General features: G+C 39.4%; 1 protein-coding gene across 1 annotated transcript in view; it reads left to right on the top strand.

The window, feature by feature from the left end:
• Positions 1-13,400, top strand: part of igsf21a (immunoglobin superfamily, member 21a) — a 230,468-nt gene that overhangs the window by 66,031 nt on the left and 151,037 nt on the right. The window contains exon 2 of the mRNA XM_028577081.1: positions 9,085-9,197. Coding sequence (XP_028432882.1) covers positions 9,085-9,197 — 113 coding nt within the window. The remainder of the gene's footprint in view (positions 1-9,084; positions 9,198-13,400) is intronic.

A 13,400-nucleotide genomic window follows, 5' to 3' on the forward strand; every position in this document is an offset into this window, starting at 1 on the left:
GTTAACAGTGCCAACATTTTTTGTTTTGCTAAAATACATGAACAGAACAAGTCCTCCAAACTATACGATGATATGGGTCATTTGTTCCTACCCTCTAATACGACTCGCAGGAGTGAGTCATAAAATAGCACCCCTAGCGGTGGTGGGAATTAGACCTCATATCTAAACCAGGGAATGTCTTTAACGGTTGCAGTTTGTTTGTGTTTAGTCACAACAACTACTTAGTTAGGTTGAGAAACGATCGTGGTTTGGGTTAAAATCAGACGTTCCTTCATTTCCTGAAGGGTACGCACGTAACGCTGAACGTGATGTCATGTCTCTGTTATTGTGAACATGGTTCAGATACTATGTCCTTGCTATCACTTATTGTAAAGCTTATTTTTCACATATGCTGTGAAAGTGATAATGCATAAATGTCTTTTGGACACTACAGATCAGCTGTTTATTCACACTGCTTAGAGGCACAGATGAGGAAGAGAGCTGAGAAACTCCAACCATCCATTTCTCTCATACATTTAGTTGCACTGACATCTAAACAAAGGTAGACCATAGCCATAAATCACAGGCCACAATAACAGGCACATTTTGGGCCGGTCCATCATCGGCTGTGTTTTGTTTTCTCATTGCATCTTGGCAAATTGCTGTTATTAATGGGAGAAAGCATAGTTTGCAGCCCTCATTAGATGTTGTTCCAACAGCGCCTCTGATGGATTAAGACAAGCCGGAGGCCTTGTCTGCCTCTACAAGCAGCTAATATGAGCCAATTAAATGCCATGCACTCTCTGGCCACACCACACTAGCTTATGTGCTCACACAACAAAATATAAGTATTCTGCTTCATGGCCAAATGGATTTAAGTTTCAAGGCAAGTAAATTTCTTTCAAGGATTTTTGGCTGAACCATATGCTTACCCTCACAATCCCTGATAATGAAGTATTTCCCTTTAAAGCAGTTGGTTTCTCTGAGGATGCTGAACATTTTCCTTTGATCAGGGAAGTTTTAAATCTTAATGTTTTTTATCTCTCCCCACAGTAATTGGAGCTATTTGTGACACAAGCTGTTGGTTCTACCTGCGTGTTTATTTCAATGTAATATCAGCCTGGGCAGAGCGCCTGATTCATGAAGAATGAGCTTATGGGTAGGTGGCTGTGAGACCCTTCAAATGGAGGGCTCATAACACAGGTCGATATTGTGCAGCGCTAGCCTGAAAACAGGACGTAAGTCTCTCTGTCTGTTGAATTTTAAATTGAAGGTGTTCACGGTGCCAGACATAACTTGTTAGAGCTCACTGGATATATCCATCCTGACAACTAGGTCATATTTCCTTTAAAGACTCAAAATGTCATGCTTTAAAGCAACACTAGAGAACTTTTCCCGCTTCGGTCCCCCTACAGGTTGGAAGCAGAATTGTCCATTACATTACATTGTCCAGTTCATTCGAACTACAGATCCGCTACCAGATCTGGAAAACTTGCATAATGTAATGTAATGGAAAATTCCTCTTCCAACCTGTAGGGGATACGAAGCGGAAAAAGTACTTTGGTGTTGCTTTAAACAATTTACACATGAGATGCATATTGGGAATTCCAACACATTTTGGGAGAAATTGTTTTGCACTCTGTCTTACATCCTATTTTCAAACAAAACTAAAAGAAACCGCTTCATAATTCATGGATTGCTCTTTCCACCGAAGGAGAATCAGTTCCCCTCTGACTGTTGAAATATTTTGTTTCACACATTGAAGTAAAATAAAAGCTGTACAGTGAAGTTCCCAGCGTTCATACAGTGTGTACAACATAGCAGATTAAAGCTATCTGACTAACTTTAATGGTTTTCTTTTAGTAGAGCTTGCAAAATGAAGAGTAAAACGAGGAACGGTCTTGTTTTTTCCACTGCGATCAAAATGTTAACATGTTGGAATCATAACAGTGTGGGAGATTGTGATAAACAACATATTATTTGTGCTGTTTTTATATGTAATTAAAGAAGCATCTCTGTTGGTTGAAGTAACTGATGACCTGCCGGCCTGCTTATTCTTCATGATTTTGAGTTGAAGTGCTGATTGGAGACTTGTGTGTCCATTGATATGGCTCCGGGGTTGTCTAAATTATCCCAAGTGTTGAATTATCTCCGATGGGCGATGACTTACACATACACTTGCAGTGTTGATTTCTACGCCTCAGAGTTGAATTAACAATGCCGTTTTTGCTGTGCGAACATGGCCCATATTAGCCTTTGTTTAAACAAGGGCATCAAGCTAACCAAGAGATATTGCTCCGTTGGAACACTTTCAACAGAGAATTGGCAAATAAAATGTGTCTAATTTATGAAGTCATTTGGATGGCATTTGATGGATATTGAATTGCGTGGGAATTATGCCCTCATGTCTTGGTATGTGCAGCCTGCAACTGTTCCAGTTTCTCGTAGGGATTATTTGAAATGTGAACTTCCATGGCACGAGTGCATAACCCATGTAATTTGCTCTTTTAAAAATTCCTCATCCCTCCCCTCACGCTCCGGAGAATTTTTCTGTCATTGGCTATGCTATATTTTCCTCTGTGCCACATAGTCAATGGATTGTTCACGATTAATCCCTGCAACCACACAAGGAGATCACCAAGCAATTACTTGATATATTATGTTAAAATCTTTTTTATAAGGATCTGACGCAGTGGTTCTAAAATATTTTTACATCAAGGACCCCTAAACTGACACAAAGTAGACCATGGACCCCCATCCGATAAGAATTTGTCCCAGGGTCCCCTACCTGATAGAATTTTTGCTTTTAGATATTTTATTACAGAAAGTGATAGAATCCCATGAGCAAAATATATGTATTGTACTACCCCTCTGGAAAACTCACACCGAGACAAGGCCAGGCTGCTCCTCTTGTGGGTTGGTAGTAAGTGGTTAGGATTTTCTCTAAGAGCATCAGCTCTGTGTTAATGACATGCAGTCTCTGGAAAGGTTTATTCATTCAATTTGACTCTAGAGAGAAGATCTCTTCAACCTGCTGATTGAATTAAGATCCTTCAGTAAGCAAATCTAGGTGCGCTGACACGAGAGACATTCTGATCTGTGTCTACCAATGCAGATACACTGAACTGTATAAGCTCAAACGCACTAAAAGCGATAATTGACCAACTAATTTGTCACTCCTCAATTGATAATACCATGGCGCACTTCAGGCATTAGATTTTAAATGCCAATACAACAGAACCAGCAGTATTTTAGAAAAATCGCTATTCAGGCAAATGTTTTGTATATTACAGATCCCCCTATCAGTGGTTGCATTAGACTTTGTCCCATGACAGACAGGGTCGTAAAACTCACATCATAATCTCTAGCATATTATTACCTGTCATTTGAATTTTTGAATGATATTAAGATATATTTAATTTGCATTGATATATTTTCACTTTTAATAATAAATATAGGCTAAAGCACAAGCTTTAGGCTAGATTGTGAATGCCTGACCAGAGGCACCGACCCTGCAGTCACTTTTCATCACAAAACAGATTTTGTTTTCCTGCAGTGACAGGAGAGGCTACTAAAAACATTGTAAATATGTATGCTAAAGTATACTTGCTTGTCCTTCATCCTTCACCGCATCAATCCCTCCTTTTTTTAACTTGTTTATAAGCGCCATCACAATTATTATTGGGCTTTTTGAAGAAGCTTTTGGACACTCAGGCCGCAGCAGGATTACAATATGAGCGTGATTCACAGGATCTTTAACATCCTCTGATCATTAACATCCTCTACTCATGCCTAGTGTGGCCAGTTTCATTGATTAACAATGAACACTGACCTCAGACGGAGAGACAGAGGTGGACGTGCAGCGAGAGCGCACAACAGTTGTGGGCAGTAAGGCACCTGAATATAAATTAATGAATATAAATTTTGGAAAAATCTGCTTTGGTTGCGCTGGGTTCTCTAATTTGACGCTCCCAAATCTAAACAAGGTCGAAGTAGGCCTTATTTTTTAAAGGCAAGTGACACTGATTTTCTGCTGTGTAATGTATTTTTTTTGGTGGTGATTATTCATCTCTGCTCTGCTTGTAATTTGCTGTGCCACACAAATCCACAGCTGTATTGTGTAGACATTTTCTAAAATGAGAAGTTCTCCAGATGCACTTTTTTATTTGCTGTACATGCCGTTTGCTATGTATACTTTTGAATTATTCAGTAATTCACTGTCCTAAATATTATGTAAACCCTAAATATTATGGAAATTCTATACTGTTCATCTGAGCTAGTATTTTAGATCCATCATCCCATGTATAGTGTTCTGAAAACTATGTAGCCATATAGATTCTTATGTAGAAGGTCTTGCGAAGAACAAAAAGTCTCTATACAATGCTCCCTGTAACCTAAAAAGGACACAACATGCACATTTCAGCAGTACTGCAGAGAGGCAACTAAATAATCCTGTTTCAGCGTGATGTCCGATATTTTCTAGACACTTTCTGGACACAAACGGCCAAACACCCTAACAATGACTGACTGAATGAATAAATAGCAGAGTGAGTTACTAATCTAAAAGGCTCTTTTAATGAAAGAACATTTGGGCCAATAGCACTTAAACTTTGACATTTTCTTACATGCAATTTGGCATGTTTTCTCACAGCACCTATTATGTTGATGACTTATGGTAAAAATCAGTGCTGGAATGTAACTAAGTACATGTACAACAGTAAAATTATGCTTCAAATTAATGCACGAGTAATAATTTAATTATATATGTACTATAACTGTCACAGGGGGGATTTCTTAGCATTGGATACCTTTTTCTTTCAATATTTTAAGTATATCCCTGATTATACTTACATAAATTTACATACGTAACACTTTTAATGCAGGACTTTTACTTGTAACAGAGTATTTCTTACAGTGTGGTATTTGTACTTAAGGATCTGAACACTGCAAACGGATGCTCACTAGGGGTTGTATCACTAACTGTCAAGGGGAAACATTTTAAACTTTATCAACCTATTTTCTGGCTTATATGTAGTGCAACCTGACTTTCTTTAATGTTGATTAGTACTTTCAAAGTCCATGTGCCTGCTCTAAACAATGAATGTCATTTAAAAGAAAACTGTCAGTATGCATTGTGACATGCATATTGTGGGTTTGTCGAGACCGTCTTATGTCTCTTTGAAACAGGTGGTTGGACATATTTCTGTGGTCTTTCACCAGTTGAGTGACTAAGAGCTGGGCAATGTGCCGAACATATCGTATAATAGTATTTTTTTAAATTATTGATATGACTGTATTTGTATTTGATGGTATTTTGTTTTGTTAATGCTAATTCCAAGTGAAATACTTCACCTAAGAACAACCAATCTTCTCATTGTTAGCTCTTTTTACATGCTTACAATAGATATAACTAATAAACTTAAAGGCGCTGTAAAAACACTTAAAGGTCCCATGACATGGTGCTCTTTGGATGCTTTTATATAGACCTTAGTGGTCCCCTAATACTGTATCTGAAGTCTCTTTCCCGAAATTCAGCGTTAGTGCAGAATTACAACCACTAGAGCCAGTCCCACAATGAGCTTTCCTTAGGATGTGCCATTTCTGTGTCAGTAGCTATTGAGGAGGTGGAGGGTGGGGGTGTGGCCTTGACCAACTGCCACTTTGCTTTTTTGAAAGTCATGATGTCTCTTTCTCATGGGCGGGCCAAATTCTCTGGGCAGGCAAAGCAAAGAAAGGGGAAGTAACCTTCCAGATCGGCCCATCTGAGCTTTCATTTTCTCAAAGGCAGAGCAGGATACCCAGGGCTCGGTTTACACCTATTGCCATTTCTAGCCACTGGGGGACCATAGGCAGGCTGGGGGAACGCATATTAATGTTAAAAAACCTCCATAAAGTAAAATTTTCATGCCATGGGACCTTTAAAAAAGCGTACTACAAAGTAAGAGTTACCTACAGATCTTTAAATGATAGCAAATTACAGGAATAAATAAAACCAATTACAAAATTAAGTAGGGTATTAACAAAATGTGCTTTCTTTTCTCAACCACCTTCTGGTTCAACTGCAATGCCTTCCGTATTAATGAAATCTAAAAATACTGTACGCTAAATGGTAACCATTGTCACTGTTGCCTGCCATACCAAATTATATTGGTGTTCAGCCACACTCAGCCAAACTTTTGCTGTTGTGTTCTGTTTGTTTGTGAAATAAACATAAACAAACACAGCAGTTGAGCAGAGGCTGCACTTTGGGTGTCAGTGCTTTGTAACTTTGCTTAGGAATTTTCAATAGAGTGCAACAGGTTGCAGAGCTAGAGAGACCAGTATTGCACAACAGTGAGGGTGCCTGCTGTGAGTAGTTTTTCAGAGACATTTCTTTTCTTAGATATTCTAACTCTTGACTGTTTAAGTCTTAATTCTCACCCTTCACTATTTATCATGTTGTTTATGCTCTTTGAGTGAAATACAATTATTCAGTTATTAAAAAAAAAAATTAGGTCAGAATTACAGTAGATCCCTTTATTACAGTATTGCAAACCAAGGGAACACCTCTCTTTATCTCTAGTCTTTCTTTCTTTGCAGTGCAACTGTTGAGTTCTGTGATGCCCTCGTTTATGTTCTTTCATCAACACAGTTATAGCTCATGAGGTTCCATTTTATCCTGTTTTATATTTCGACTGTGATAGCCATCTGTTTTGCAAGATCCAGTTCCTAAATTAAATACTCAAAGTGTTGAAACAGCTATGATGTTGGGCAGAGGGTTGTTGTCTGTCAATGGAAGTCAGCCCACGCACCCTCGCTGGCTCACTCATGGTAGCGTATAAACATATGCCCTTTACACTTATATGTAAACTAGATATATTTTAGATGTACATAATAAATGCATTTTTGGACAATATATTACCTTCCCCCACAAGTTAGAATATGTAATACCTTCTAAGGGGCGGCTGTGGCTCAGTGGTAGAGCGGTTGCCTGCCAATTGGAAGGTTGGTGGTTCAATCCCTGTGTCTTGGGCAAGACACTGAACCCTGAGTTGCCCCGATGCTGTGCGTAAATGTGTGTGAGTGTTTATCTGATGAGCAGGTGGACACAGTGTATGAATGTGTGTGAATGGTTCTTGTACTATGTAAAAGCACTTAAGACTAGCAAAGCATTATATAAATACATTCTCTTGAATCTGTCCTCCATATAGTCTTCATCTATACCGGTAATTGCCCCCTTCCAATTTGTGGATACATTTATTTTCCCACACCTTGTCATTATCACCAGGTAATACCCTTTGTATCCACCCGTTATGCTTATTATCACCTTGTGTATAGTTATAGTGGAACTAAAGAACTTCCTTTACTTTGTTTGTTTTTTTGGCGAGTGTATGTGTGTAATTTGTCAATTTGTGTTAGTGTTGTCTATTTATGCCTGTTAACACAAAAGCCTATATAATGAAAAAATATAAGTAATTTCAATTATTTGACAATAGGGAAGCTCCAGGCGTTGTAGGCTACTGCATGGCATTTAAGGGGAACGTTTTCGCTTTTAATATTTTTCAGCTTGGAACTTATTTCCCTATGTTTTAGTGTCTAAGTGACTAATGCGGTCAACTATTTTTGAAATTGCTCCAGTATTGAGCAAGAGCTTTGCAGCCGACAGCCGTGAAACAGGCTGCAATGTAATCACACAGGACAATAGCGACCGCCAATGTATGTCCACTAAAAATGCTGTTTTAGCAACTGACAGGCTCAGATCGTTATTATAAGTGTCCGACTACATTATGGAAAGATGGAGATGCTCTGTCTGCAGCTCTCCACTCTTGGTACAGCATTTTTTCTTTAGCAAAATGTGCTTTGGTATAGGATTTCTTCTGCTCTTTGGCTGGCGGGAGTCATCCAGGTCAAAATGGTCACTGCAGACCCGATGGTCTGCAAGGCGCAGTGCACGGACCGGTGTGTTTGGATCCAATTGTTGATAGCACAACTAGACACAATAACTTTTGCCTGTCTGTATCCAAAGGTTAAAGTGTTTGAAAGTGTGCTTGAAGTGTAGCTCGACATTTTGTTAACACAATTTAGAAATAGCGCAATTACAAATCTTTCAGATAACATTTAGCTACGCCTAATGTACTCCAACACAACAACCTCTCCCCTGGCACTCCTCTCTCCAAATGTCAGCAACATTTCCAACACTTTCTTTTGCCAACAACTCACCTCTCATGGGTTTTTAGGGCAAGACTTCTCCATCTTTCCATAGTAGTCAGACACTTATAATAACAATCTGAGCCCGTCAGTGGCAACAACAAACACTTTTAATGTTCACTGATGGTACATAATTGCCCCGAGAGACTACATTGCACGGCTATCAGCTGCAGGGCTCTCGCTCAATACTGGACCAATTTAAAAAGTTGTTGTCCCCATTAGTAACTTAGAAACAAAAACATGGGAAAATATGGTCCATGTTTAAAAATACAGAAGTTCTCCTTTAATTAGACAGTTAATTCTCTGTTCTAAAAATAAGAAAAATATGTTCTAGACATAATGACTTGTTGCCCTTGTCAAAATCAATGGCCGCATTAGCCTTTAAAATTCATTTTCATCATTAACCCAACACTTCTATGTTGTTGTTTCTGACATTTGTCATTATGTTATTTATATTTACCGACGATGAATGACAAATTCTTCAAAGCAATTGTTCGACTTGTGATGCCGTTCAAATGCCTTTGCATCTCTGAGGTTTGTTGACACAAACACACAAATGGTTGCACTGTTATTTTCAAACCAGATAAAGAAATCATGAAAAGTCATGCAGTGAATGATTTTACCCCCTTAGTAAACACAACTGAAGTGCTATTTACAGTAATAAGATAACCCCCATGTGGGAGAGTGCTTGTTATGTAATTGCATAAAGATGAAACATGGCACTATTCCAAAAGAGTGCGGACTCATTCAATCTTCGCTTTTTAAAATGATTCATATTCTGTAAATTCATGACTACTTCATTGCTGTTGTCCAACATTTACCTCAGCAGGACATCAAAAAACATGTTTATTGTTCAGGCAAAGTGTTTTATGGTATATGACTGCAATAAAACTCCTTTGCACATTTTTGTTTTTCCAGGATATTTGACTGTTACCATAGAGCCCCTGCCTCCCGTTGTTGTGGGCGAGACTGTTACTCTCAAGTGTAACTTCAAAACTGACGGAAGGCTTCGAGAGATTGTTTGGTACAGGGTGAGTAAACCTGTCTACACTGTGTACACTCAATGACATTAAGCACTCTCTCCATTTCTTTCATGTTAGCCATTCGCCATCTGAGGAGGTCAATGCCAATAGTCCTATCACAGGTTAATGGCAGCGTAAGGAGAACAACTATGCACTGTCAAACTGCATTTGTTAGGAAATGAGCTATTATTTGGGCCAGCTGTATGGTAGGCATCACTGGCTGTTGCTTGGAAATTTGATTTCTCAATCTGCTGGTCATCACCATCATGTCTTAATAGTTCACAGCTGGTGACTCAACAGTTATTAAAATCCCAGTTGGTGTACTAAACTGCCTAAGTGCTGCCAATAAGTAGATTGCTGTTGGAGGAGAACAACAAAAACAACTTTTGTATGTGCAAGATATAGTTTATTTCGTCCATAAGCCTGGCATCTTTAAAGGTTTTGTATAAAAGTAAAGATTGGTAAAACAAATCTGCAAAAAACTTGACAGTTCACAGAGGATCGATTTGTTTCGCTTCAAGAGAGTCACTGATAAGCATTTGAATTGGAAAGCAGTAGCAGCTGAGGACCTTGTCTGACCACGGGTTTTTGCCAAAAACTCTCCAATAATTTTTGAGTGCTATACAGATTTGCTTTATAAAAGTGGCTGACTCATCACAAAGTTGTTTATGAAGTTGCTGAGTGATGATTGGATTTGTATCATTTTGGTACAAACTGTAGAGCCTGAAATCAGCCGAGCTGTGTTATTCCATAAATGCATTCTTGCTCTGTCTTGTGTCATTCATGGTGTTTGTGATACAACCAACATGCTGACGGGTTTCCAAGACAAACAAGTTAACAGCACACCGAAAGATGAATTGCAAGGGGTGCTTTGATGATGAGAATAAACGTGCAGTACTGATTTCCTGAACAATAGATGTGGCTTAGAGGAGCTCTCCTCCGACTGTGTCCTGTTTGCTCATGAGGAGTACTATTCAGCCTGTAAAAACAGTTGGATATGTTTGTTTGTATATGTACTGTATTTTTGGCTCTGGATAAAGCTTTCCAAAGTCTGAAAAATAACCCTAATGATGCTGCGAGGACGAAGGTGCTATTGAGTTGCATTGTGGGTAATATAGGATCCAGCATTTCTGGAGCTTGACCAATACTGGACCAAAAGTAAGTCAGATACTGTATCTCAGCCTGTGTGGCATTGATTTGAACAATTCTTTTCTATTTTTTTTAAATTGTCTCTTGCGTGTCTTCCTACATTGTGAAGTGCGATACTAAATCACTGAGTACCAAATTAGTAATTGAACCACAATGGTGGGAGAGAAGAGAGAAAAGAGAATTTTAAAAAGATCCTGCTAAAAATAATTCTGCATCTTACTTGATAATTATTTCAACAGTATTTGATCATTGTGATTGAACATTCACCTTGGTTTCACCCTCCACCCTGTGTTCAAACACCTTTCATTAATGACCGAGCAGCAGTTTATTGCTTAGGCAGGAACTCTGTCTTTAGAGTAGCTTCTGCTTTTTCACTTTTATTATTGTGAAATAAGACAGTGTCTTTGGACTCATCTTAGCAATTGCTGACCTTTCAAGGTAGGACAAAAAGAGATTTATGGCACTTTACACATTCACCTTAGTATCATAGATCACTTTCATTGCTGTGACAATTCATTTAATCAGGCAGGCATTGGAGAGCGTTGTTTTGCTTATATTCTGTCAGATTTCTGTGGTGTCTATTGATAGCTGTAGTTTAAATATTCGCTGTGATAACAGAGCTGCCCATATTAAGTGCTCCCATGAGGAAAGCAAAGAGGTTGTAACAGTTGAAACTGGCCAGATCTCTCCAGTGGCCACTGCTCAGCACAACCGTTGATAAATTATAAATCAATTACCCACACTTGGCTGCCAAAGTTTCTTTAATCTCTGCCTTTCATTTGACTAAATAATGTTGACTTCTCATTTTACCTCCTGTTCGAATGGAACTGGGGTTGATACTCACCTGGGGAATCCTCGTATCTAATCGAAGCTTGGCCAATCAGACATGGGTTGTATAAACTGAATATTTCAGTAAGTGCTCATTTGTGCGGCTAGATCCTGAGGTATTCTGTTTGAGGATTTTTCTAATGCATAACACATCCGGACTGCAGTCAGATTTAGCATGTCTTAGGATGTACTTAGGATAAATCTGATTATTGTAGAAAACCTTACAGTACAGGCCACACTAACCCACATTCTCCCAAAAAACATTATATTTCCAATAAATGCCATCAACGCAAAACTTGGGATTCATGTTTGCCATTCCACTGTGAGGCACTATACCAGCCCTTAATCAAGGGGCCGCTAAAATCAAGGTAGACGTTGTAGATGTTTGGGCTTATCAATCAAATCAGTCAAAATGTATTCATAAAGCAATTTAAAAAGCAACCAATGTTGCACAAGGTGCTGTACAGAACAAAGTCGAAATAATTTCAAACATTTACAACATTTAACATTTAAAACATGAAACTGTATCACAGTAAAAAAAAAAATTCTGCCACAGACCAGGAAAAACCTGGTCTTAAGTCAGTGGCGCTAGTCTAAAGTCAGTAGCGCGTTACTTAGATGCTATTTTAGGGGCGCATGCTTGGCCAGGCAAATCCGCCGTCATAATGGCAATCCGCCATGGAACAAGCACGCCTGCTCTTAAAGGGAATGTGAGATGACTCTCTGATTGGTTATTTTCACGTTAGGCCCAAACCACACCTAGCTACTTCCGACCAACCCATTTAAGATTTGCGTCGGGCGCAAGACTCATTTATCCCGCCGGTATAATAGCAACAGCGCCCGAGATCCGCCCACAAAGCTACTTGCGTTTTGCGTTTCATACTTGCGTTTCAGATCGTTAAAATAGGGCCCTCAGGTGCAGTTGTTCAGCTGACCTGAGTGAACGGGTCGGAGTGTAGGGGTGAGGCAACTCGGACAGGTAGGATGGGGCAAGACCATTTAAGGATTTAAACAGAAGTAAATACATTTTAAAATGGATCCTAAAATATACAGGCAGCCAGTGGAGTGAAGCTAAAACAGGGGTAATGTGCTGATATTTACGTGCTCCAGTTAAAAGACGCGCCACAGCGTTTTGCACCATCTGGAGATGAGCAACAGATGCGGCAGTACAGTAATACAACCGAGTGGTCACAAAGGCATGTATTACTGCCTAGTAAGAATCTGCTTTATTTTGGATAACTGCCGTAATTGGAAAAAGCTTGCTTTAACCACTGCCCCAATCTGTTTGTCAAGCTTAATATCGGAGTCAATTTTAACCCCTAAATTGGTAACAGTTGGCTTGACATATTGAGCCAAGTGACCCAGGTTGACAAAAGGAGTCCCAGTGTGGACACCAAAAACCATCACTTATGTTTTTGTTTCATTAAAATTTAAAAAGTTAGAAGCCATCCAGGCCTTTGTCATCCAGGGATACGAGCAGTGGTCTGAGAGAGTTGCTCTTTTTAAGGGGCACATAGATCTGGCTGTCATCAGCATAACAGTGCAATAGAATGCCATGCTTCCTAAGTATGGAACCAAGCAGGAGCAGATAGAGAAAAGAGGGCCTAAAACTGAGCCCTGTGGGACCCCACACGAGAGAGGAGCAGAGGACACCGAGTCACCACAGCTGACACCGAAAGTGCAACCTTCCAAATAGGACCTGAACCAGCTGAGAGCTACACCCTTGATGCCCACCCACTGTTCCAAACTTAAAAAGTTGAGGAGGGACAATGTCACTTGTAGAACCTGAAGGCTTCAAGTGACCAACAATCTTCTGTAGTGCAGACTGAGTGACAGGTTCAAACTTTCCCAAAACAGCAGAACAGACAACAGAAATGGAGGAATCATAAGCAGGTGTCATTTTAGCCCTAATAGAAGTGACCTTCTCAGTAAAAAAGTGAAGAAATTGCTCACACACAGCATGAGAGGCGTCAACACAGGCAATTTGCTGGCCATTAAGAACAGAGTCAATATACGAGGGTTGTTATAGTTGGACAGAATAATTTCAGATAGATATTGCCTGTTTGCTTCTTTCAAATATTGAAGCCAGCAATCTCATACTATTTGAAACGACACATGCAGTTTGTCCTTCCATTTGCGCTCAGCTTTATGGCACTCACGTCTTACAGCACGGACTTTGTCATTAATCCAGGGCTCTACTTTTGCTTTAGGCTGCCTACTCTTCAATGGAGCTAC

Source organism: Perca flavescens, chromosome 4 (genome assembly GCF_004354835.1).
Source record: "Perca flavescens isolate YP-PL-M2 chromosome 4, PFLA_1.0, whole genome shotgun sequence".
Lineage (NCBI taxonomy): Eukaryota > Metazoa > Chordata > Actinopteri > Perciformes > Percidae > Perca > Perca flavescens.